The sequence below is a fragment of the Protomyctophum bolini genome, assembly GCF_963924005.1.
Source record: "Protomyctophum bolini genome assembly, chromosome: 9".
Classification (NCBI taxonomy): Eukaryota; Metazoa; Chordata; class Actinopteri; order Myctophiformes; family Myctophidae; genus Protomyctophum; species Protomyctophum bolini.
This window is the reverse complement of record NC_137870.1, coordinates 8,341,989-8,369,856: the sequence shown is the minus strand read 5'-3', so window position 1 is coordinate 8,369,856 and position 27,868 is coordinate 8,341,989. Positions and strand designations below refer to the sequence as shown.

Below are 27,868 nucleotides of genomic sequence, written 5' to 3'. Positions count from 1 at the left end.
CCGTACGATATGGGCTATAGCCCATGGTCCAAAATGATGAGAAACGAGGCTAACTTTTTTTTTCAAAATTTCAAAAAACATGGGCTATAACCCATCGTTTTTGTCATTTCGTCATTTTTTTCAAATCCTCGTTTCTCATCATTTTGGACCATGGGCTATAGCCCATATCGTACGGCATACTATAGCGCGCCGTTTTTCATCATTTTTGAGGATTTGAAAAAAATGACGAAATGACAAAAACGATGGGTTATAGCCCATGTTTTTTGAAAATTTGAAAAAAAAATTAGCCTCGTTTCTCATCATTTTGGACCATGGGCTATAGCCCATATCGTACGGCATACTATAGCGCGCCGTTTTTCATCATTTTTGAGGATTTGAAAAAAATGACGAAATGACAAAAATGATGGGTTATAGCCCATGTTTTTTGAAATTTTGAAAAAAAAAGTTAGCCTCGTTTCTCATCATTTTGGACCATGGGATATAGCCCATATCGTACGGCATACTATAGCGCGCCGTTTTTCATAATTTTTGAGGATTTGAAAAAAATGACGAAATGACAAAAACGATGGGTTATAGCCCATGTTTTTTGAAATTTCAAAAAAAAAAGTTAGCCTCGTTTCTCATCATTTTGGACCATGGGCTATAGCCCATATCGTACGGCATACTATAGCGCGCCGTTTTTCATCATTTTTGAGGATTCGAAAAAAATGACGAAATGACAAAAACGATGGGTTATAGCCCATGTTTTTTGAAAATTTGAAAAAAAAATTAGCCTCGTTTCTCATCATTTTGGACCATGGGCTATAGCCCATATCGTACGGCATACTATAGCGCGCCGTTTTTCATCATTTGAAAAAAATGACGAAATGACAAAAACGATGGGTTATAGCCCATGTTTTTTGAAATTTTGAAAAAAAAAGTTAGCCTCGTTTCTCATCCTTTTGGACCATGGGATATAGCCCATATCGTACGGCATACTATAGCGCGCCGTTTTTCATCATTTTTGAGGATTTGAAAAAAATGACGAAATGACAAAAACGATGGGTTATAGCCCATATTTTTTTAAATTAAAAAAAAAAAAGTTAGCCTTGTTTCTCATCATTTAGGACCATGGGCTATAGCCCATATCGTACGGCATACTATAGCGCGCCGTTTTTCATCATTTTTGAGGATTTAAAAAAAATGACAAAATGACAAAAACGATGGGTTATAGCCCATGTTTTTTTTAATTTTGAAAAAAAAAGTTAGCCTCGTTTCTCATCATTTTGGACCATGGGCTATAGCCCATATCGTACGGCATACTATAGCGCGCCGTTTTTCATCATTTTTGAGGATTTGAAAAAAATGACGAAATGACAAAAACGATGGGTTATAGCCCATGTTTTTTGAAATTTTGAAAAAAAAAATTGCCTCGTTTTTCATCATTTTGGACCATGGGCTATAGCCCATATCGTACGGCATACTATAGCGCGCCGTTTTTCATCATTTTTGAGGATTTGAAAAAAATGACGAAATGACAAAAATGATGGGTTATAGCCCATGTTTTTTGAAATTTTGAAAAAAAAAGTTAGCCTCGTTTCTCATCATTTTGGACCATGGGATATAGCCCATATCGTACGGCATACTATAGCGCGCCGTTTTTCATAATTTTTGAGGATTTGAAAAAAATGACGAAATGACAAAAACGATGGGTTATAGCCCATGTTTTTTGAAATTTTGAAAAAAAAAGTTAGCCTCGTTTCTCATCATTTTGGACCATGGGCTATAGCCCATATCGTACGGCATACTATAGCGCGCCGTTTTTCATCATTTTTGAGGATTCGAAAAAAATGACGAAATGACAAAAACGATGGGTTATAGCCCATGTTTTTTGAAATTTTGAAAAAAAAATTAGCCTCGTTTCTCATCATTTTGGACGATGGGCTATAGCCCATATCGTACGGCATACTATAGCGCGCCGTTTTTCATCATTTTTGAGGATTTGAAAAAAATGACGAAATGACAAAAACGATGGGTTATAGCCCATGTTTTTTGAAATTTTGAAAAAAAAAGTTAGCCTCGTTTCTCATCATTTTGGACCATGGGCTATAGCCCATATTGTACGGCATACTATAGCGCGCCGTTTTTCATCATTTTTGAGGATTTGAAAAAAATGACGAAATGACAAAAACGATGGGTTATAGCCCATGTTTTTTGAAAATTTGAAAAAAAAATTAGCCTCGTTTCTCATCATTTTGGACCATGGGCTATAGCCCATATCGTACGGCATACTATAGCGCGCCGTTTTTCATCATTTTTGAGGATTTGAAAAAAATGACGAAATGACAAAAACGATGGGTTATAGCCCATGTTTTTTGAAATTTTGAAAAAAAAAGTTAGCCTCGTTTCTCATCCTTTTGGACCATGGGATATAGCCCATATCGTACGGCATACTATAGCGCGCCGTTTTTCATCATTTTTGAGGATTTTAAAAAAATGACGAAATGACAAAAACGATGGGTTATAGCCCATATTTCTTTTAATTAAAAAAAAAAAAGTTAGCCTCGTTTCTCATCATTTAGGACCATGGGCTATAGCCCATATCGTACGGCATACTATAGCGCGCCGTTTTTCATCATTTTTGAGGATTTGAAAAAAATGACAAAATGACAAAAACGATGGGTTATAGCCCATGTTTTTTTTTATTTTGAAAAAAAAAGTTAGCCTCGTTTCTCATCATTTTGGACCATGGGCTATAGCCCATATCGTACGGCATACTATAGCGCGCCGTTTTTCATCATTTTTGAGGATTTTAAAAAAATGACGAAATGACAAAAACGATGGGTTATAGCCCATGTTTTTTGAAATTTTGAAAAAAAAAATTGCCTCGTTTCTCATCATTTTGGACCATGGGCTATAGCCCATATCGTACGGCATACTATAGCGCGCCGTTTTTCATCATTTTTGAGGATTTGAAAAAAATGACGAAATGACAAAAATGATGGGTTATAGCCCATGTTTTTTGAAATTTTGAAAAAAAAAGTTAGCCTCGTTTCTCATCATTTTGGACCATGGGATATAGCCCATATCGTACGGCATACTATAGCGCGCCGTTTTTCATAATTTTTGAGGATTTGAAAAAAATGACGAAATGACAAAAACGATGGGTTATAGCCCATGTTTTTTTAAATTTTGAAAAAAAAAGTTAGCCTCGTTTCTCATCATTTTGGACCATGGGCTATAGCCCATATCGTACGGCATACTATAGCGCGCCGTTTTTCATCATTTTTGAGGATTCGAAAAAAATGACGAAATGACAAAAACGATGGGTTATAGCCCATGTTTTTTGAAATTTTGAAAAAAAAATTAGCCTCGTTTCTCATCATTTTGGACCATGGGCTATAGCCCATATCGTACGGCATACTATAGCGCGCCGTTTTTCATCATTTTTGAGGATTTGAAAAAAATGACGAAATGACAAAAACGATGGGTTATAGCCCATGTTTTTTGAAATTTTGAAAAAAAAAGTTAGCCTCGTTTCTCATCATTTTGGACCATGGGCTATAGCCCATATTGTACGGCATACTATAGCGCGCCGTTTTTCATCATTTTTGAGGATTTGAAAAAAATGACGAAATGACAAAAACGATGGGTTATAGCCCATGTTTTTTTAAAATTTGAAAAAAAAAATAGCCTCGTTTCTCATCATTTTGGACCATGGGCTATAGCCCATATCGTACGGCATACTATAGCGCGCCGTTTTTCATCATTTTTGAGGATTTGAAAAAAATGACGAAATGACAAAAACGATGGGTTATAGCCCATGTTTTTTGAAATTTTGAAAAAAAAAGTTAGCCTCGTTTCTCATCCTTTTGGACCATGGGATATAGCCCATATCGTACGGCATACTATAGCGCGCCGTTTTTCATCATTTTTGAGGATTTGAAAAAAATGACGAAATGACAAAAACGATGGGTTATAGCCCATGTTTTTTTTAATTTAAAAAAAAAAAGTTAGCCTCGTTTCTCATCATTTTGGACCATGGGCTATAGCCCATATCGTACGGCATACTATAGCGCGCCGTTTTTCATCATTTTTGAGGATTTGAAAAAAATGACGAAATGACAAAAACGATGGGTTATAGCCCATGTTTTTTGAAATTTTGAAAAAAAAAATTGCCTCGTTTCTCATCATTTTGGACCATGGGCTATAGCCCATATCGTACGGCATACTATAGCGCGCTGTTTTTCATCATTTTTGAGGATTTGAAAAAAATTACGAAATGACAAAAACGATGGGTTATAGCCCATGTTTTTTGAAATTTTGAAAAAAAAAGTTAGCCTCGTTTCTCATCATTTTGGACCATGGGCTATAGCCCATATCGTACGGCATACTATAGCGCGCCGTTTTTCATCATTTTTGAGGATTTGAAAAAAATGACGAAATGACAAAAACGATGGGTTATAGCCCATGTTTTTTTTTATTTTGAAAAAAAAAAGTTAGCCTCGTTTCTCATCATTTTGGACCATGGGCTATAGCCCATATCGTACGGCATACTATAGCGCGCCGTTTTTCATCATTTTTGAGGATTTGAAAAAAATGACGAAATGACAAAAACGATGGGTTATAGCCCATGTTTTTTTAAATTTTGAAAAAAAAAGTTAGCCTCGTTTCTCATCATTTTGGACCATGGGCTATAGCCCATATCGTACGGCATACTATAGCGCGCCGTTTTTCATAATTTTTGAGGATTTGAAAAAAATGACGAAATGACAAAAACGATGGGTTATAGCCCATGTTTTTTGAAATTTTGAAAAAAAAAGTTAGCCTCGTTTCTCATCATTTTGGACCATGGGCTATAGCCCATATCGTACGGCATACTATAGCGCGCCGTTTTTCATCATTTTTGAGGATTCAAAAAAAATGACGAAATGACAAAAACGATGGGTTATAGCCCATGTTTTTTGAAATTTTGAAAAAAAAATTAGCCTCGTTTCTCATCATTTTGGACCATGGGCTATAGCCCATATCGTACGGCATACTATAGCGCGCCGTTTTTCATCATTTTTGAGGATTTGAAAAAAATGACGAAATGACAAAAACGATGGGTTATAGCCCATGTTTTTTGAAATTTTGAAAAAAAAAGTTAGCCTCGTTTCTCATCATTTTGGACCATGGGCTATAGCCCATATTGTACGGCATACTATAGCGCGCCGTTTTTCATCATTTTTGAGGATTTGAAAAAAATGACGAAATGACAAAAACGATGGGTTATAGCCCATGTTTTTTGAAAATTTGAAAAAAAAATTAGCCTCGTTTCTCATCATTTTGGACCATGGGCTATAGCCCATATCGTACGGCATACTATAGCGCGCCGTTTTTCATCATTTTTGAGGATTTGAAAAAAATGACGAAATGACAAAAACGATGGGTTATAGCCCATGTTTTTTTTTATTTTGAAAAAAAAAAGTTAGCCTCGTTTCTCATCATTTTGGACCATGGGCTATAGCCCATATCGTACGGCATACTATAGCGCGCCGTTTTTCATCATTTTTGAGGATTTGAAAAAAATGACGAAATGACAAAAACGATGGGTTATAGCCCATGTTTTTTTAAATTTTGAAAAAAAAAGTTAGCCTCGTTTCTCATCATTTTGGACCATGGGCTATAGCCCATATCGTACGGCATACTATAGCGCGCCGTTTTTCATAATTTTTGAGGATTTGAAAAAAATGACGAAATGACAAAAACGATGGGTTATAGCCCATGTTTTTTGAAATTTTGAAAAAAAAAGTTAGCCTCGTTTCTCATCATTTTGGACCATGGGCTATAGCCCATATCGTACGGCATACTATAGCGCGCCGTTTTTCATCATTTTTGAGGATTCAAAAAAAATGACGAAATGACAAAAACGATGGGTTATAGCCCATGTTTTTTGAAATTTTGGAAAAAAAATTTGCCTCGTTTCTCATCATTTTGGACCATGGGCTATAGCCCATATCGTACGGCATACTATAGCGCGCCGTTTTTCATCATTTTTGAGGATTTGAAAAAAATGACGAAATGACAAAAACGATGGGTTATAGCCCATGTTTTTTGAAATTTTGAAAAAAAAGGTTAGCCTCGTTTCTCATCATTTTGGACCATGGGCTATAGCCCATATTGTACGGCATACTATAGCGCGCCGTTTTTCATCATTTTTGAGGATTTGAAAAAAATGACGAAATGACAAAAACGATGGGTTATAGCCCATGTTTTTTGAAAATTTGAAAAAAAAAGTTAGCCTCGTTTCTCATCCTTTTGGACCATGGGATATAGCCCATATCGTACGGCATACTATAGCGCGCCGTTTTTCATCATTTTTGAGGATTTAAAAAAAATGACGAAATGACAAAAACGATGGGTTATAGCCCATATTTTTTTTAATTAAAAAAAAAAAAGTTAGCCTCGTTTCTCATCATTTAGGACCATGGGCTATAGCCCATATCGTACGGCATACTATAGCGCGCCGTTTTTCATCATTTTTGAGGATTTGAAAAAAATGACAAAATGACAAAAACGATGGGTTATAGCCCATGTTTTTTTTAATTTTGAAAAAAAAAGTTAGCCTCGTTTCTCATCATTTTGGACCATGGGCTATAGCCCATATCGTACGGCATACTATAGCGCGCCGTTTTTCATCATTTTTGAGGATTTGAAAAAAATGACGAAATGACAAAAACGATGGGTTATAGCCCATGTTTTTTGAAATTTTGAAAAAAAAAATTGCCTCGTTTCTCATCATTTTGGACCATGGGCTATAGCCCATATCGTACGGCATACTATAGCGCGCTGTTTTTCATCATTTTTGAGGATTTGAAAAAAATTACGAAATGACAAAAACGATGGGTTATAGCCCATGTTTTTTGAAATTTTGAAAAAAAAAGTTAGCCTCGTTTCTCATCATTTTGGACCATGGGCTATAGCCCATATCGTACGGCATACTATAGCGCGCCGTTTTTCATCATTTTTGAGGATTTGAAAAAAATGACGAAATGACAAAAACGATGGGTTATAGCCCATGTTTTTTTTAATTTTGAAAAAAAAAAGTTAGCCTCGTTTCTCATCATTTTGGACCATGGGCTATAGCCCATATCGTACGGCATACTATAGCGCGCCGTTTTTCATCATTTTTGAGGATTTGAAAAAAATGACGAAATGACAAAAACGATGGGTTATAGCCCATGTTTTTTTTAATTTTGAAAAAAAAAGTTAGCCTCGTTTCTCATCATTTTGGACCATGGGCTATAGCCCATATCGTACGGCATACTATAGCGCGCCGTTTTTCATCATTTTTGAGGATTTGAAAAAAATGACGAAATGACAAAAACGATGGGTTATAGCCCATGTTTTTTGAAAATTTGAAAAAAAAATTAGCCTCGTTTCTCATCATTTTGGACCATGGGCTATAGCCCATATCGTACGGCATACTATAGCGCGCCGTTTTTCATCATTTTTGAGGATTTGAAAAAAATGACGAAATGACAAAAACGATGGGTTATAGCCCATGTTTTTTGAAATTTTGAAAAAAAAAGTTAGCCTCGTTTCTCATCATTTTGGACCATGGGCTATAGCCCATATCGTACGGCATACTATAGCGCGCCGTTTTTCATCATTTTTGAGGATTTGAAAAAAATGACGAAATGACAAAAACGATGGGTTATAGCCCATGTTTTTTGAAATTTTGAAAAAAAAAATTGCCTCGTTTCTCATCATTTTGGACCATGGGCTATAGCCCATATCGTACGGCATACTATAGCGCGCTGTTTTTCATCATTTTTGAGGATTTGAAAAAAATTACGAAATGACAAAAACGATGGGTTATAGCCCATGTTTTTTGAAATTTTGAAAAAAAAAGTTAGCCTCGTTTCTCATCATTTTGGACCATGGGCTATAGCCCATATCGTACGGCATACTATAGCGCGCCGTTTTTCATCATTTTTGAGGATTTGAAAAAAATGACGAAATGACAAAAACGATGGGTTATAGCCCATGTTTTTTTTTATTTTGAAAAAAAAAAGTTAGCCTCGTTTCTCATCATTTTGGACCATGGGCTATAGCCCATATCGTACGGCATACTATAGCGCGCCGTTTTTCATCATTTTTGAGGATTTGAAAAAAATGACGAAATGACAAAAACGATGGGTTATAGCCCATGTTTTTTTAAATTTTGAAAAAAAAAGTTAGCCTCGTTTCTCATCATTTTGGACCATGGGCTATAGCCCATATCGTACGGCATACTATAGCGCGCCGTTTTTCATCATTTTTGAGGATTTGAAAAAAATGACGAAATGACAAAAACGATGGGTTATAGCCCATGTTTTTTGAAAATTTGAAAAAAAAATTAGCCTCGTTTCTCATCATTTTGGACCATGGGCTATAGCCCATATCGTACGGCATACTATAGCGCGCCGTTTTTCATCATTTTTGAGGATTTGAAAAAAATGACGAAATGACAAAAACGATGGGTTATAGCCCATGTTTTTTGAAATTTTGAAAAAAAAAGTTAGCCTCGTTTCTCATCATTTTGGACCATGGGCTATAGCCCATATCGTACGGCATACTATAGCGCGCCGTTTTTCATCATTTTTGAGGATTTGAAAAAAATGACGAAATGACAAAAACGATGGGTTATAGCCCATGTTTTTTGAAATTTTGAAAAAAAAAGTTAGCCTCGTTTCTCATCATTTTGGACCATGGGCTATAGCCCATATCGTACGGCATACTATAGCGCTGTTTTTCATCATTTTTGAGGATTTGAAAAAAATGACAAAATGACAAAAACGATGGGTTATAGCCCATGTTTTTTGAAATTTTGAAAAAAAAAGTTAGCCTCGTTTCTCATCATTTTGGACCATGGGCTATAGCCCATATCGTACGGCATACTATAGCGCGCCGTTTTTCATCATTTTTGAGGATTTGAAAAAAATGACGAAATGACAAAAACGATGGGTTATAGCCCATGTTTTTTGAAATTTTGAAAAAAAAAGTTAGCCTCGTTTCTCATCATTTTGGACCATGGGATATAGCCCATATCGTACGGCATACTATAGCGCGCCGTTTTTCATCATTTTTGAGCATTTGAAAAAAATGACGAAATGACAAAAACGATGGGTTATAGCCCATGTTTTTTGAAATTTTGAAAAAAAAAGTTAGCCTCGTTTTTCATCATTTTGGACCATGGGCTATAGCCCATATAGTACGGCATACTATAGCGCGCCGTTTTTCATCATTTTTGAGGATTTGAAAAAAATGACGAAATGACAAAAACGATGGGTTATAGCCCATGTTTTTTGAAATTTCAAAAAAAAAAGTTAGCCTCGTTTCTCATCATTTTGGACCATGGGCTATAGCCCATATCGTACGGCATACTATAGCGCGCCGTTTTTCATCATTTTTGAGCATTTGAAAAAAATGACGAAATGACAAAAACGATGGGTTATAGCCCATGTTTTTTGAAATTTTGAAAAAAAAAGTTAGCCTCGTTTTTCATCATTTTGGACCATGGGCTATAGCCCATATCGTACGGCATACTATAGCGCGCCGTTTTTCATCATTTTTGAGGATTTGAAAAAAATGACGAAATGACAAAAACGATGGGTTATAGCCCATGTTTTTTGAAATTTTGGAAAAAAAAGTTAGCCTCGTTTCTCATCATTTTGGACCATGGGCTATAGCCTATATCAGTGGTTCCCAAAGTGGGGTCCGGGGACCCCCAGGGGTACCTGAGGGAGTTCCAGGGGGGACTCATCTATTTTGTTCATGTTCATAAAGTGCTAAAGTGTTTAAAGCAGTGGTTCCCAAACTTTTTCATGTCAAGGACCCCCAAATTGACACTACTTAGCCCGTGGACCCCCATTTGAAAAGATATGCCAGGGACCCCCATAAGAGAAGACGTACACATTTAGACGTCTACATTTAGACGTACACATTTAGACGTCTACATTTAGACGTCTACATTTAGACGTCTGTATACAGACGTCTGTATACATTTAGACGTCTACATTTAGACGTCTACATTTAGAAGTCTACATTTAGACGTCTACATTTAAACGTATACATTTAGACGTCTACATTTAAACGTATACATTTAGACTTTTACATTTAGACGTATACATTTAGACAGTGTCCCCCCGAGTGCCTCCCCAGTGTCCCCCTGAGTGCCTCCCCAATGCCTCCCCAGTGTGCCCCCCGAGTGCCTTCCCAGTGCCTCCCCAGTGTGCCCCTGAGTGCCTCCCCAGTGCCTCCTCAGTGCCTGCCCAGTGTCCCCCAGTGTCCCCCCAGTGTCTCCAATAGCAATACAAGAGCAATAATACAAATTAATCTTAATGTATTAATCTTATTAATTAATTAATCTAATTAATTAATTAAGCAAAATTGCGGCCTGTGCCCAGCACCATGCCAAAGCTTTTTCCTGCAGGAAACACTGCTTGTGGTTGTAAATATATTGTTATCCGTGTTGCGAGGATGAGGGGGTACCTGGAAAAATATCTACCCCAAAAGGGGTACCTGGTCCAAAAAAGTTTGGGAACACCTGGCCTATATCGTACGGCATACTATAGCGCGCCGTTTTTCATCATTTTTGATGATTTGACAAAATTGAAAAAATAAAAAAACGATGGGTTATAGCCCATGTTTTTTTAAATTTTGGGAAAAAAAGTTATCCTCGTTTCTCATCATTTTGGACCGTGGGCTATAGCCTATATCGTACGGCATACTATAGCGCGCCGTTTTTCATCATTTTTGATGATTTGACAATATTGAAAAAATGAAAAAAACGATGGGTTATATTGAAGCGTGCACCTACACACGCACAGGCGCACATGCATATGCACACCTGGACCTGTAAATGAACAACACAAAAACTAAGGCACTGGTGTCGGACTTCTGGTTTACCGGAACGGGGTTCAACTCCCTGCAGTGCCCTGCTCAATGTGTTGTATTTACCGGAAAGGACATTTTGTAGAATCGTCCTCAGGTCTAAATGGGTTTTAAGTACCAGGTGTTAGGACTTAACGAGCTGTCGCCCTACAGGTGGGCGTAGTGACCTGGGGCACCACGGACGTGTGCGGAGCTGACGGACCCTCTCCAGACGCACGCGACTTCCACGTCAGTGTGTTCAGCCTGCTGCCCTGGTTAAAACAGCACCTCAGTGAGGATCTGCAGTTCCTGCCCACTGTCAACTAACACCACCCCTATGGTTAAAACAGCACCTCAGTGAGGATCTGCAGTTTCTGCCCACTAACACCACCCTATGGTTAAAACAGCACCTCAGTGAGGATCTGCAGTTCCTGCCCACTGTCAACTAACACCACCCCTATGGTTAAAACAGCACCTCAGCGAGGATCTGCAGTTCCTGCCCACTGTCAACTGACACCAACCAATGGTTAAAACAGCACCTCAGTGAGGATCTGCAGTTTCTGCCCACTAACACCACCCTATGGTTAAAACAGCACCTCAGTGAGGATCTGCAGTTCCTGCCCACTGTCAACTAACACCACCCCTATGGTTAAAACAGCACCTCAGCGAGGATCTGCAGTTCCTGCCCACTGTCAACTGACACCAACCAATGGTTAAAACAGCACCTCAGCGAGGATCTGCAGTTCCTGCCCACTGTCAACTGACACCAACCTATGGTTAAAACAGCACCTCAGTGAGGATCTGCAGTTCCTGCCCACTGTCAACTAACACCACCCCTATGGTTAAAACAGCACCTCAGCGAGGATCTGCAGTTCCTGCCCACTGTCAACTAACACCACCCCTATGGTTAAAACAGCACCTCAGCGGGGATCTGCAGTTCCTGCCCACTGTCAACTGACACCAACCTATGGTTAAAACAGCACCTCAGTGAGGATCTGCAGTTCCTGCCCACTGTCAACTAACACCACCCTATGGTTAAAACAGCACCTCAGCGGGGATCTGCAGTTCCTGCCCACTGTCAACTAACACCACCCTATGGTTAAAACAGCACCTCAGTGAGGATCTGCAGTTCCTGCCCAGTCAACACCCTATGGTTAAAGATGAGCTATTTAGCTATTGAAAACAATTGCCAAATGGAATAATTGCCCAATTGCCTCGAAAAACATTGATTGTTGTACTATATAAATTGAAATTTATGATAAATATCCATGTTTTCAAAGGCTTTATTGTAGACAGATATACAGACATTGTAGACCATGTTGTTTTGCTTAAATTGTTTCCTGGATAAGCTGAATTCAAAGGCCTTGATGTCAAACCATAATAACCCAGACATACATTTAAAAAATAAACAATATCTTCCTTTTATCTTGTACAGAGACAGCATACAGTGTTTTAACCACACTTATCCTGGGGGAAAACATTAGGTCAAAAACAGCCGATCTACAAGCTCACAATGTTTGACACGGCGTGAGCTTGTAGATCGATATTTTTTGGCAGAGATTTGATGTAGTGTGAAAATACTGGCGGTTCTAGTACACAGCCCTGGAGGACCCATGTATAAATGGAACCAAATGGACGCTTACAGGTCTGTAAGGGTCCATTTGGTTCCATTCGTTACACTCTCCGAGTTAGACCTGTAAGGGTCAACTTGTTACACTCAGGGTTACAGACCTGTAAGGGTCCATTTGGGAGTCCCCAGGCCAATGTTGACCACCAGTGTGTAGTACTAGAGCAGGGGTTCTCAACCTGGGGGTCGCGACCCATCGGGTTTTTGTGCAACTGAATGGCTGGAAATTTTGAGTTTACATAGTACACGTGCATAAACTTTCCTTAATGATATCTGGTTTCAGTATTTATTTATGATGTATTTTCTCTATTAAGGTTATTGTTGTGGTCAATTTGTATTGGTGGTGGGGAGGGGGGCGGGGCTGGGGTCGCGAGACATGGCCAAAGCATTTCCGGGGGTCCCCATGCAGCCAAAAACGTTGAGAAACCCTGTACTAGAGCGCCGGCTGGCCAATCAGCCTTCAGAGAATCGACGAAACAGAGCTTCTGAATCGCTGTCTTTGAAGTGTGGGACGAAGTGGACGTTGAGGATCTCCGTGAAGCCTTCCGATAGGTCGGGAGCCACGAAATGTTTCCTGAAAAAGGAGGGGGGAGAAAATAATCACACGTTTTGATTGGATGAATGAGAAACATGCAACAATTTACACGTCTCAGTTACTAATGTTGCTCTGGAGAGGGAATAGTCCGGCAGCCGAGGGGGACGGCTGGGGAATTTGGTATATATTGTCTTTTTTATTGGCCTAAAATATTGTCTATATAACCTACATACATTCATGGATCCACTTGCTGACCGGCTGTCAGTATTGGGCAATTTCTTTTAAATTCTACCATTAACATCCTATGGCAGGCAAATGTCAAACTTTCCTTTTGCTTTCAGTAGCATGTGACATGTCAAACTAGAGGGTTTTCATGGTTCTGAATGCATTCCAAGCATTAGTTATGCACAAAATACACTCGGCCATAGACGTCATGACAAGTGCCTATGGCTGCTTTTAGCCCAAGGAGTGGATTCAGAATCATGAAAACCCCCTAGTTTAAATAAATATATACTTAAATAAATACTAGCGAATGTCCCGATCACATTGTTTTCCTCCTGAACCGATTCTGATCATTTGATACTGATCCGATATTAATATTTTTATAGAACACTTATGCCATATAACAATAGTAGGCTACAATATCCAAAATCACAGACAATATACAGTCTAATATCATGATATCCCGATCACGTTTCTTTGCTCCCGATCCGATTCCGATCTTTTGAAAATCGGGACATCCCTAATAAATACAATATTCCCCTCTGAGATGTACTAGTGTACTTATGATGTACTTTATGTACTCTTACTTGTAGCTGTGATATATCATGTCGTTCACTTTGACATGCTTGGTGTCTGAAGGATTCATCTCACGGAACTGTAGACAGCACGGACAGCACACACACACACAGTCACACACACACACACACACACACGCACGCGCACGCACAGTTAACAAATTTACTGCTTCTGACGGAAGGTTCCGCCAGTTGGATTTCAACCAGCAACTGCTTCTGGCGTAATCTTCCGTCTGATAAGCTATATTATTGATATCAAACCGGATCGCTGATTTATTTTTTTTGGCTTGGCCTTTCCTTCTTTAGCGATCTTAGACCGTATTGCGCAACCGCGCTGCCGTTCACCTCCCATTATACAGGCTGACTAAAAAGCGGAATAACTCGAAATCTACGTAGCTCTCCATGGTTTGGATAAAATGCGCGATGTTCGGAGGTCTTTGCTGGGTTTCCTCGTGATAAATGCACGGGCCTGCCTGCAGTTCCAGCTTTGACCAGGCTTCAACGTTGGCCAGTCTTTCCGAGGGGCTTGAGTCTGGCCTTCTGGCCTCTAGGGGGCAGTGTGTCCTACCCTGTTGTTGTGTCTGGCCTGCTCCAGGGAGGCAGAGAAGTAGAAACAGCGACACGGAACTCCTGCTGCCTTCGCCACATCCACGTATCTGGAAATATGATAAAATACTCATTTATTATATTATTATAATAATAATAATAATTATTATTATTACTACTACTACTAGAGCGGTGCCCGTTGGGCACAGGCCTACTTGGAACGATGCAAGTTGGAAATGCATGCCCCACCCAGGATTATGTAGGTGTCCCTTTTATGCCCATGTATGGAGTTCTTGTAACGATGGAACTTGGAGATCCATGCCCCACCCGGCTATTAAATAGCCACACAGCAGGCAGTGTAGGCTACTTTGGGACTGTTCGTGTAAAGTTGCAAACTCTTAATAATGTAGGCTATTCAACAATCAGCGCCAGCGGCAGGCTATTCAATATTATTGGTAGCCTATTTGCCATATGGTCCGTGGGCATGGATCGAGTTATTTACTCATACTCAACTGTTCACTGTTTAACAACTAACAGACTATTTATATTAATCCAACCATCGCAGTTTACATGTTGTCAAGGAGGAAAAGGATCGCTAGCTCGACCCGTCGGGTACCGACGGGCTGGGTGGGGTTTCGGTCGGGTATCCCAGCTCTAATGCAAAGGCTCAACTTATGCAACTTAGATAGCATTTTATGTAGACATAGCACTATAGTAGTATAGGCATAGTTTCATTACATAGATACACCACTGTTACGTTCTTAGCTTACGCATGATTCATGTTTTTTATGTATTTGTACATAAAAATTACCATGTGTTGTTCTTACTTACTGTAAATCACTCTGGATTAAGAGCGTCTGCTAAATGACTACATTGTAAAGTGTGACATGACGAGGTGAAAGGTCAGCAGGTGAAAGGTGAAAGGTCAGCAGTTGAAAGGTGAAAGGTCAGCAGCGACGTACCGTTTGCGAGACTCCGCCTCTGGGTTGGTGTTGTCCACGGCGACGCTGCGGCCGTCCTTCAGAGCGCGCTCACACGCCGTCACGCAACTCTGCCACGAGCCCAGAGTGTCCTGGTGCACGCACACACACACGCATATAGATAAGACACACGCACACGCACGCACATGCACGCACGCAGACACACACAGATATGCCATTAACCCATTCTGACCTGAGATCAGATTCATGCGAGGTTTCCCACTGGACACACACTGGGCTGATTAACCCATTCTGACCTGAGATCAGATTCTAAAAAAATGTCAGTCGTTCTTCGATTTTTCAAAAATAGCAGGCCTACAAGCTCGTAGCGCGCCACTCGGTGGCGCGCTATGAGCTTGTAGATCTGCTATTTTTCAATAGCTAAAGCATAACATGATGCTAACACCAAAATGGGTTCCCGGTCAGAATGGGTTAAATAGAGGACCGTAGCCGGATTCAGGTCAAACCGGGGGCCCTTGAGCCGTAAAGATCTTCTCTTATGGGGGTCCTTGGCATGTATCTACTAATGGTGGTCCGCAGGCTAATGAGTATCATTTTGGGGGTCCTTGACATGAAAAAGTTTGGGAACCACTTGTCATCTTGTGATTGTATTAATATCACAGTGTTGTTCTATGAGTCGTCTCTCCACTCACCCTGTTGACGTACGCGTAGCCCTGTGGAATGACATGGCTGTGGAAGAACGTGGATTTACCCGCTGGGGGGGGGGAGAGAGAGAGAGAGAGAGACATTCACTTTACATTATATACCTGAGAGTCAAAACAAGGCTGAAGCACGACAACACTTCGTCAAACTAATCCATGTAATCAATTATAAACGAATGTATTTGAAATGTTTTCTATCCTTAACGCAGACCGTGTGACATAACTCCAGATTGTATTATACTGTATACACACGTTTGGTGACCTCACTGTCCATGACAAGACTTAAACAGTCCAGACTCCCGAAAATGCTCTCGCTACATAATGTGCTCCAGCCTACTGTAGGTCTGATGACCTGCAATTTATCTGAATGACTGTTCAAGGGACCACCCAGAGCAGGGAGGCCCACCCAGAGCAGGGAGGCCCACCCAGAGCAGGGAGGACCACCCAGAGCAGGGAGGCCCACCCATAGCAGGGAGGACCACCCATAGCAGGGAGGACCACCCATAACAGGGAGGCCCACCCAGAGCAGGGAGGCCCACCCATAGCAGGGAGGCCCACCCATAGCAGGGAGGCCCACCCATAGCAGGGAGGACCACCCATAGCAGGGAGGCCCACCCAGAGCAGGGAGGACCACCCAGAGCAGGGAGGCCCACCCAGAGCAGGGAGGCCCACCCAGAGCAGGGAGGACCACCCAGAGCAGGGAGGCCCACCCATAGCAGGGAGGCCCACCCAGAGCAGGGAGGACCACCCAGAGCAGGGAGGCCCACCCATAGCAGGGAGGCCCACCCAGAGCAGGGAGGACCACCCAGAGCAGGGAGGCCCACCCATAGCAGGGAGGCCCACCCAGAACAGAGAGGACCACCCATAGATAGGTCCACTCACAACCAGGGAAGCCGACCGCCACGATGACCTCAGTGTGTGAGGTGGTGAGGGGAGAGGAGGGGGGGTCGTACAGCCTGGCTGAGGAGTCCAGCTTCCTCTGAGGACACACACACACACACACACACACACACACACACACACACACACTCTGTGGTCAGTAAACTGCTAGCATATTATAATATGATAACATGACGTGGTGAGTCTAGTGCCCCCTGGCTACAGTAAACTGATATAACATGATCATTTATTCTCACCGGGTCAAACTCTGGCATGCTGTAGGGGGCGCTCTTCCAGCCCAGGAAGTACTCCTCTGGTGTGTGGAACTGTAGTCCAAGGTTCAGAGCGAACTACAAGAGAGAAAGAGACCCTGATGTCATAGTAAATGCGACCTGCTGTCGCAGTTAATCCCATATATGGAGATCTCTGACGTCATCACTATTGGCCAGCAACTCTACATCTGACCTCAAACCTCAAACCCTTAAATCTCCATATATGATATTTCAGAACCTGTTCTGACATTCCATAATGTTGATTTTTCCCCATCCATCCTTCCTTTTTGATGTTTTGACCGATCGCTCTGAACTCTAGACTGGCCTGCCCCAAAGTTATGTGTGCAGCCGCAGCCGGCAAAAACTAGAGCTCTCAACAGGCCATATATGGCGCTCACCTGTTCTGACATTCCATATGTTGATCTGACCTCATCAAACCCTGTACACTCAAGACATGCTCCTTATATGGCCAGTACAGAATTCATTCCATGTTGATCTGACCCCCCATGCCAAAGCCCAGCAGTCTGCCGTCAACGAGGCGGATGCGTGCACGCAACCTCAGGCGTCTTACCGGTAACTGAGTAAATGTAATTAAGTATAGTAATTGAGTAAATGTAATTAAGTATAAATAATCATTGAGTAAATGTAATCAGTTCCTCACCAGTCTGTCACCGCAGGAGAAATCCTTCTTCTTCTTTCCTGGAGCCCAGTTGACAGGTCTGCCTGCTGCGTCTGTGACATCACCATGACATCATCATGACATGACAACACATGACCATGACATCACATCATACACACTGTACATACAGTTGGCAGGCCTGCCTTGCTGCCAAACCGCTCCAATGACTGTATGTCTGTCTGAGTACGAGGCCTCAACATCATTATAATAAACACCTTCCTACCTCCTACGTAGAAACTCTGTTTGTTATCAACGGAGACTCGACCATTAGCCTGAAATCACACACACACACACACACACACACACACACACACACACACACACACACACACACACACACACACACACACACAGTTATAATTGAACCTGGAGGTGCAAACATCTCTTGCATCATTGGTTTTCAACCTTTTTTCACATCAAGGCCCATTATTTTTTCAAATGTAGTTGTTGGAAAATATTTTGAAATCAAAATAATTATTGACATTCTCTAATTGTGTAGACTTAAGCAATGCAGATGTTTAACAATATGTAACTCTTGAGAGCGTGAAATGAAACCAAATGGTTTCATTTTACGCTCTCTCTCAAGAGTTAACGATCTACAAACAAGGGTCCATTTTGTTACCAACTCGTCATTTAGCTGGGGACCACCTGGAACCCCCTCAAGGACTACTGGTTGCATGAGAACCACTGTTGACCACAAAAGAAAGAATACATCTGCACACCATTTTGAAAGCTCCCCAAAAACTTCATTTACCAAGGTGGGAAAAAACCCACTGATTTACCACTGTGGGGATGCGTGTAATGTCTGACATTTGGATGTGAAACTCCACTGGGTACAACCACCGCGTCTATAGAGGAGCGTCGTTTGATACAAAGTTAAATGTTCCACATTTAAAATGTTAACACTATGACCCCATACGGGCTTAATGAAGAGTTCGATATCAAACCATTCCTTTAAATATGTTTGGTCTTGTCTTTTTTAAGTGTGTTTTTAACTACGTTATTACATAGATCTGACTGCATGTTTAATGTAGGCTACTCTCCGTATAGCGCAGGGAGCTTTTCCTATCCTTGGATGGGGTTATGATGGTTCTTCATGTTTGTATATGTGATGAGTTCTCCCCCTGGTGGCCACACAGGGATAGTCTACTAATGGCTTCATAGCCAAGTTCAATCCCAAATAGGGACTGTGTCCACAGGTGTGAGGTGGCTTATCGTTGATTTGTTTCTGCCCACTTATAACTTTATATATACACCTGTCCTTTCATGACGACGACAGGCCCAGGAAATAATTCCCAATAAATTTTTCCCATAGATAAGTATTTATTTAAAGATGGTTACTCCGCGGACAAAGCCAACTCGAGTTGTGACAACTCATGACAACAAACACAATATTTTGGACCAAACAAATAATTACAAAGAAGAAAAACAACAAAAAAGTGTTGTAACCTGCCGTTTTTTTTCTTCTTTCTAATTGTTTGTTCGGCCCAATTTCTTTTGTTTGTTGTCATGATTTGTCACGACAAGAGTTGGCTTTGTACGAGGCTTAAAGGTCTTTAAATAAATACTTTTTGAAAATGAACGGAGAATCATTTCCTGGCCCATTCACAGATTATCAAATAGAGGTGAGTGTGTGAGTGAGTGTGTGTGTGTGTGTGTGTGTGTGTGTGTGTGTGTGTGTGTGTGTGTGTGTGTGTGTGTGTGTGTGTGTGTGTGTGTGTGTGTGTGTGTGTGTGTGTGTGCACACCTCCTCACACAGGTGATCCCACATCCCCGTCACTGGCTTCCTGTAGATGCCTGATCCAGCTGCTACAAACACCTGCAGAAAACCCGCACACGCACGCGCACACAGTCACACAGTCACACACACACACACACACACACACACACACACACACACACACACACACACACACACACACACACACACACACACACACACACACACACACACAATGTATCCACGATTAACCATGAATTGGTTTCACGAGTTATTTTGCCAGATTATCTCAGCCAGTTAACCCAGGATTAGTTCAGCCTGACTGGGTTTGATGAAAGCAGCTGCTCCGGACCAGGCTAACAGACAGGTTTAACTAACCCTGATGTCTTTACTGTTGATTAAGCAGTCAATCTGATCACAAGCCAATGATTTTTTTCACACACTTATTCAATGGGCTCTATGCAGCAAACACTTCCGCGTTCAGTTTGGGCCGCCGGAAAGCTTCCGGTCGGCAGCCACTCATTCACTGTGAACGTACGGTCGTGATTTTGTAGGAATAAAGTTCAGTACTTTATACAGCACTATTTCATTTGATAATGTGATGCCATAGTTTTTCATAGTTTGTATTATTTGTGTTGCGGCGTTGACATGATGACATGATGAGTTAGAAACGTCTTAAATCTCCTGTTAAAAACGGGAGTTCTTCCAGTTGTTACCGGTGTTGCCATGTCCGCTTGTTATAAGCGACTATATGAGCTTGTAGATCTGCTATTTTTCCAACAGCTGTAAAGTTGTTAAAATAATGGTTAAAGTGGTTAAAAGATGATTCTTACCTGAACAGGTAGTTGTAGAGTGTTCAGGATGTCTTCCACTTTAGACTTGAACACCTCTGGTTTCAGTTTACCTCTGGCGATCCCCATCTGGTTGGTGAAGAACACCACCTGACACGCACACACATGCACGCCACATGCATAAGCAAGCACGCACGCACGCACACAGTCACAATTATTATTATTTTCATTCTTTTCTGTGCACGAGCACACTTTTTGCACCACACAACACGATTCACAATGTGCACATGTACATGGACCGCATCATACAACACCATACTGTATGTGAACCCTGAGTGTATGTATATTGTATTTTTTATATTATAGTATTATTATTATATTCTTATATATGTTTAATTATGGATAAAGAGCTCAAAGGCCATACATTTATAACTTAGAAGACAACGTGAACATGAAGGGAGAGAACACACACAGTTAGGGAAGCTGAACATCGTCTTAAAATGTTTCATTTCACGGTCCACACGTTCATGTAGAATGAAAAGAACACCTGCCATGCATGGGATTTGGCCTCTAGTACATTTTAGTGTCAGTATATTTCTAGAGGTGTTTTCCTTCATGTATTACATTGTGGTGTCAGTATTATTTCATGTATTACATTGTGGTGTCAGTATTACTTCATGTATTAATGAATAATGAATTGCATTTTTATATCGCTTTTCCAAGTGCTCAAAGCGCTTTACAATAGTTCATTCATTCATACATTGGGAGGTGAAGCGGCGAACAGTCGACGCCAGCGTCCTCACTTCCCACATTCCCACACCAATGGTGGCGAGCTCACACCGACCAACTCATTGGAAGCAGTGTAGGGTTCAGTCAGTGTCTTGCCCAAGGACACTTCGACCGCCGACCCAGGGATCATTGGACGACCTCCTGAGGCACAGTCTCCCTTACATTACATTGTTTTGTCAGTATTTCTAAGTATTTTTAAACTTCTCTCCTCACCTTGTATCCTTTCTTCAACAGGCTGGCTAGCCTGGGCTGGATCTCTGGGAACAGAATCCTGTTGAGAAGCAAACAGGTTTATTAGTCACCACTCACACACACTAATAATAGCAACTTCTCACACTTGAGAAGTCTGGCTGTGGAAAAGATGTGGCTCCAAATGTTACACACTTTGAAAGTTAAACATTCTTTGTGTGAACTGTCACTACAGATGTGTGTATCCAGTGAACTGTAAAATGGTAAATGGTGCATTTATATAGCACCTTCATCCAAGGCACTTTACAGCGATTGTGCATTACATTCACACACACACACCTTTACATAGAGCGTGCATTACATTCACCCACACCTTTACATCGATTGTGCATTACATTCGCCCATTCACACACACATTCACACACCTTTACATACTGTAGTGTGCATTACATTCACCCATTCACACAAACATTCATATAGATTGTGCATTATATTCACCCATCCACACACACATTCACACGCCGATGGCGGAGGAAACCAAGGCACCAACCTGCACAACGGGAGCAATTAGGGGTTCACTCTACACCTGAATCACTGTCACTAGAGATGTGTGGATCTAACAGGAGTGTGTGAACTGTCATGTCACTAGTCTAGAGATGTGTGGATCTAACTAGAGTGTGTGAACTGTCATGTCACTAGCTCAGAGATGTGTGGATCTAACAGGAGTGTGTGAACTGTCATGCCACTAGTCTAGAGATGTGTGGATCTAACAAGAGTGTGTGAACTGTCATGTCACTAGTCTAGAGATGTGTGAGGTGCACAACAGTCCTTTTTCAAAATAGTTTGAGTTGTTGAAGAAGTGTGACACATTATAATCAATTCATTAACACATTAAGTTAATTAAGTAATGGTTTTAGTTGACATCATACCTCCAGTCATCGGGGGCAGTGGGGAACACCTTGCCAGACTTGGTGGTGATGATGCAACCGTCGATGTCAAAGCCTGCAATCTGACGGGAGAGACAGACATGACATCACCATGACATCACCATGGTGAGGTAAGCATTTCAGACAGACAGGCCATGTCCATACATTTTCAAAAAATAACAGAAATAGTAGATCTATTCTACAAGCTTGCTTGCGACCTGACTGTGTGTATGTGTGCACACACACACACACACACACACACACACACACACACACACACACACACACACACACACACACAATTCAATTCAATTCAAAGGGCTTTATTGGCATGAGAAAACATATGTTTACATTGCCAAAGCAGAAAGAACAATACAACGATACAGCAATACAATCAGAACAAAAATTATGTACTTTGAAGGTCAGAATCTTCAAATCTTCACACACACACCTTGTCACTGCCCTTGACTCCCGCTGCGGTGTAGAGCATTAGAGATCCAAACTGCTGCCAGCTGCTGTTGGTGCAGGCTGACGATGATGATGAAGATGGCGGCTGGGCGCTGCCCCCCCCCATGGTCTGCTCTGCCATCTCCTGATAAGTAGGGACGGGTTATAAGGCAGTGCTGGAAAGTAACTAAGTACATTTACCTGTACTTTGTAACTGACATGTACTGTAAGTAACAATTTAGAGGTATTTGTAATTTTGTACACATACTGGTTATGGGTAGGGATGTCCCGATCTAATTAGTATATATTTGTTGCTCCCCGATCATTTGATTTTGAGTATCTGTGGATACAGATTTTTCCCCGATCTGATGTTTATATTTTCATAGAACATATGCCATATCACAATAGTACAATATCCCAAATCACCAATATCCATTCTAATATCATGATTCAACTAGAAAAGGTGATCGGCTATTTTCAGCATGCAACCAAGTGTAAAATGACATGTGTCTTTTACTTATACTGGATCTCTTGTCCACTAGTTCCTTCCTAACATTTCAGTCTAGTTTTTATTTGTTGACGAAATTGTCAATATATTTAGTCTTATTTTTAGTTGTCATAGCTTAGTTTTAATTTAGTTCGTCAGTGAGAAAAGGTAGTCGACGAACATTTTTCTTCATAGTATTAGTCGACGAAATACCTGCAAGTGTCTCAGCTTTTCCTCGGCCAGATTCTCCTCATCATCCTTCATCTCCTCCTCCTGGTGTCTCCTCTGGCGTTTCACGTCCTCCTCTCTCCCCTCGGGACTCAGCGAGCGTTTAGACGACTGAAGACACACGCTGTGTTAAACACTTCAACCACACATACTAAACTCTGTTTTAAACACTTCAACCACACATACTAAACTCTGTTTTAAACACTTCAACCACACATACTAAACTCTGCGTTAAACTCTTTAACCATACATATACTAAACTCTGTGTTAAACACTTCAACCACATATACTAAACTCTGTGTTAAACACTTAAACCAGTGGTTTTCAACCCTTTTCACATCAAGGTCCAGTATTTATTCAGCATTTGAGCCACAGATCACCATTCTGATGACATTTAGCCTCTCAGACCCAAAACTAAAGAATATTTTGTCGTCGTTGGATAAGACCTTGTCCACAATTCCATGCTGTATTGATGTTGGTACGATTAGGAGAGACGACAGGAAAACGTTGATCACAATAACAAGTATTTACTTCTTGTAAATGAAGTAATGCAGATGTACAAGATATGAATAAAATAATTCAACTCTTGAGAGTAGTAAGAGTAATCAACCGTAAGAGTATCTATCTATAAGGGTCCATTTGATTTACCAAACCCTCTGTCATTTAGCTTGGGACCATTTTGGGGCCCGGCCCGGCCCAAAAACGTCAGGTCGGGTAGGGTGTGAGAACTCTTAACTGCTCTTTCTTTACCTTTCTGGGAGAAGAAGAGAAGAAATCCTTGATGTTGCGCTTGGCCCCCCCACTGGACAGAGGGGGTCCACGGGGGTCTTTGTCCTTGGACCTCCCACTGGACAGAGGGGGACCACGAGCGTCTTTCTCCTCCTTGATCTTGTCTCTGGCTTTCAGGGTCGAAGAGGAGGAAGAGGAGGAGGGCTTTCCGTTGGCGCTGAGCGCAGCGTAGCGCAGGCTGAACGGGTGCTGCTGGTTGACCAGGTACAGGCTGTGTTCGGGGGTCAGTTTGCCAGACTGACCCCTGCCCAGGGTCTCGCTGCCCAGGGAGCTGGGGTTGGGGCCAAGCTGTGTGCACGGCACGGGGGTGGGGGGGAAACGGAAGCTTTTATACGTGGGTGTTGGTAGGCCCGTCACAATTATTACACATTACACGCTTAATTATTCGCAATTATTTTAGATAATCGCAATCATTTTTGCATAATTGTCAATCGTTTACATGTCGCTACAAATGTCAATACATTTAAAAAAAAGAATATATAGCAGATGTTGTAAGCTTGTAACCTGACGCTGCCAGATCCAAAAAGCTTGCTACACAAATTTGTTTCACAGCTTATTTGGATCTGGGATCGCGGAAGCAAATTCGATGACGGGGCTGTTCCTTTTTTTCAAGATACATGGTAGATGATTGGATGGGAGCGTCTGTCTATCACCGTGTGGGCGTGCAAACACAACCAATCATATCGACGTGTCTATATACCGTCACATCCGCATCCCGCCTTTAGCTCACGCTGATTGGTTCGGTAGGAAGCAGATCTGACTCAGGGCTCAACTCCGTCAGAGATCCCAGATGAGTGTTGTGTTGGGGAATATGTTTCCGCAATAACGCCATCATCTGGCAGCGTCAGGTTAGTAAGCTTGTAGATCAACTATCTTCCGCTATTTCGTAGAAAAATTATTAAATGTTTGTATATCAAGTTATTTAAAGGTTCAGGACAACACCCCTCGTCATTTATTTGATCCAAATTGAGGTAATTATAATACATGTTAACTTGATAAACGTAGTTAAGATGTGATCATAGTTACCACGGTAACTAATAAACAGGTAGATAAGTAAAGGATAACGTCTGGCTAGCTGTATTCTATATTTATTCTACAATGTTTCATTTTTACACAATGAAAGGTAGAGGCCTCGTATAAGTCCCTTGGGCTCTTTGCCTCAGCCTAGCACTTTACCCCATTTATATGTTCACTGTATTGTTTTTATACTGTGCTGAATAAATAAATACTAAAAAATACTAAATATGTCCGCGGGTATTCCGCTCAAGAAAGTAGTTGTCCTTTTAAAAAGTAGTACCGGGCCGGCACCTCTTTTAGGGCGCTGATGTGGAGGTGAGGATTGATATGAGCCCAGTGCTCTGTAGGCATGCTTTGATCAAAGCTGGCGTTGATTAGCCATCGGTCGCTTATAGAGTGGAGCGGTCATTATCAAGTAATAACACCATGCTGAATTCAGCGATTGACCAATCAGAATCAAGCATTCAACCAAGCCGTGGAGTAAGGTGTGATCATAGTTAGTAGTTACCATGGTAACTAATAAAGGTAAGCAAAGTTACTATGTTTACCCAGGGTAACTGGACTAAGCTCAATAACTTGTTTACAGCCAGGCTCTTCACCTATGAGCAGGCATAGGTGAAGATAGTTACCATGGTAACTAATAAAGGTGAAGATAAAGATAGTTACCTGTGTCACCAGTACATTCTGTTCTTTGTAACAAGCCACCAGCTTCACTGTAGGAAACAATAACACACACACACACGCGCACACACACACACACACACACACACACACACACACACACACACACAGAGTAAAGTGCTCTGTTGCTACTGGTGTCTAGGACACAGGATAAACAGTCAGGTCCTGGCAGCTACGTACCTTGGTGTCGGGAACACTTCTTGTCGGCGACACCGGTCACAGGTCCTCGGCCCAGGATGACCGCACGACCGTCCGGCAACGAGATGCTGACTCCGCCCACACCCACCAGCGTGCACGACATCTGCGGGACAGAGCACGTAAAAAGGTGCATCACGTGATGTTTCAGTTTAACTCCACCCCCATAACGCCAGAGGGAGCGCAACTAACCATGTGCAACCTAGATTTGGCACAAACAAGGGACTATTAAAAGTATTTTCGATCCTATGCCACCAAAATGTGGAACGCCCAGACATGCAAATCCCTTGACTCCTTCAAAACAGCTCTTAAATGGCTCTTGGGCAGTTTAATGCTTTAATGCTAGAGTAATTTTACCACAGCTCTACGTTCTTCTTTCTTTATTTCTGGCAAACTGTTTATAACATATTCAATTAATCAAAAATAAATACAAAAATAATAAACAAAAACATATAAATAAATAAATGATTCCCAAACTTTGATAGTATGATACTGTACCTTTCAACACTCTGGAGCAAAGCTGCAGCAGCAATGTGAGTTTGTTGTGAAAGACACACACACACACACACACACACACACACACACACACACACAGCTGTATAGTTTGTAGTTAACGTACAGGCGGGTTGCTTGCCTTTTCAGTTTTCACTCAGACCAAACAAACTGCGGTTTTTATCATAACTGTTATGTTATGATTCATAAACTAAGTTATTATTATTATGAATATTTGATCTTCTTCTGCTTCTGTTGACACGCTCGCACGAGACGCACAACTGTTTTTGAGCTGCGGACCTCTGTTCATGTGACACACATTGGGTGCGCCGGTAAATGGAGCCGTGTAGAAAGACGTGCTCCTCTCCCAGTGGTTCCGCATTTTGCCCGAGGCTCTGATGGTGGCAAATTCATTTTTGTATTTGTTTAATAATGATGATAGCATTCATCATGTACTGTTCTTGCGTATAATTTGCTTTAACCCTCTAAGACCAGCATTAATTTCTACTTGCAAAAAATAGATTTCAACCTTACTACTACTTTGTACTACTAGGAGGACTAAGACTAAAAAATATGTTAAAAAAAATAAAGTTTGATGAAAAATGTATAATAATTATATAATATAATAAATTAATAATTTAAATTTGGGGGATATCTTTCACAATAATGAATAAAACATGTTCTAGACATTCTAATGATCACAAAAAAACATATATTCAATTATTGTACCTACTTTTATTAGGGTAAAGGTCAAAAGTCTTAGGTTAAAAAAAATAATAATCGCACAGTGCAGACATTTTTAATTTGTGTGAATTTCAGCCTCTGTGGGGGGTATTTATATGCAAATATCATGACCAATGGCATTGAAATGGCATTGCAATGAAAATCACTGATATTATGCTGTGTAGTATTCGTACATATTTTAATTGTCTTGATTGTTTAATCTTTCTCATGTATTTTTCATCTACAAACAAAAGCAGAAAGCTGGTGCAGAGATTAATTTCACCCACTTCCTTTACACGCAAACCTGTGATATGTGACAATATATTATAAGTCGAGTCTCACTATTATTTTGATGAATTGAACAAGGTGGACCCTCTTGTAAACAAGTGTAATGCTTAATTGGGTTAACAGTCTTTGTATTGAGTTTTTACTTGAAATGTACTGTAATTCTGCAAACTGTAAATACATATTTCAATCAATCAATTGATTCTGTAATGTAAAATACATTTCCATTCTGTTTTGGTCATAAACTAAAAAAA

The 27,868-nt window shown here is 40.9% G+C and overlaps 2 protein-coding genes across 5 annotated transcripts in view; one reads left to right on the top strand and one right to left on the bottom strand.

The window, feature by feature from the left end:
* The window catches only part of LOC308321501 (complement C2), a 64,180-nt gene extending 52,850 nt beyond the window's left edge, over positions 1 to 11,330 (top strand). For all 3 annotated transcript variants that reach the window (XM_080772431.1, XM_080772430.1, XM_080772429.1), the window contains one exon: positions 11,053 to 11,330. In XM_080772431.1, coding sequence (XP_080628557.1) covers positions 11,053 to 11,205 — 153 coding nt within the window. In that variant the 3' untranslated portion in view covers positions 11,206 to 11,330. The remainder of the gene's footprint in view (positions 1 to 11,052) is intronic.
* A 798-nt stretch (positions 11,331 to 12,128) lies between these two features.
* pnkp (polynucleotide kinase 3'-phosphatase) lies at positions 12,129 to 26,896 on the bottom strand. 2 transcript variants are annotated; one of them, XM_080772737.1, is made up of 19 exons: positions 26,613 to 26,896; positions 26,100 to 26,220; positions 25,905 to 25,951; positions 24,183 to 24,509; positions 23,418 to 23,543; positions 22,722 to 22,862; positions 22,274 to 22,353; positions 21,369 to 21,426; positions 20,409 to 20,516; positions 19,603 to 19,674; positions 18,079 to 18,127; positions 17,838 to 17,908; positions 17,162 to 17,254; positions 16,908 to 17,004; positions 16,017 to 16,078; positions 15,346 to 15,455; positions 14,406 to 14,493; positions 13,850 to 13,917; positions 12,129 to 13,079 (listed from the first exon to the last, which is right to left on the bottom strand). In XM_080772737.1, the coding sequence occupies exons 2-19, from the start codon at positions 26,218 to 26,220 to the stop codon at positions 12,959 to 12,961; spliced, it is 1,839 nt and encodes a 612-aa protein (XP_080628863.1). In that variant the 5' UTR covers positions 26,613 to 26,896; the 3' UTR covers positions 12,129 to 12,958. The 2 variants fall into 2 exon arrangements, with proteins under 2 accessions (XP_080628863.1, XP_080628864.1); XM_080772738.1 differs by having other exon boundaries at positions 26,734 to 26,896.
* Between the last annotated feature and the right edge of the window lie 972 nt (positions 26,897 to 27,868).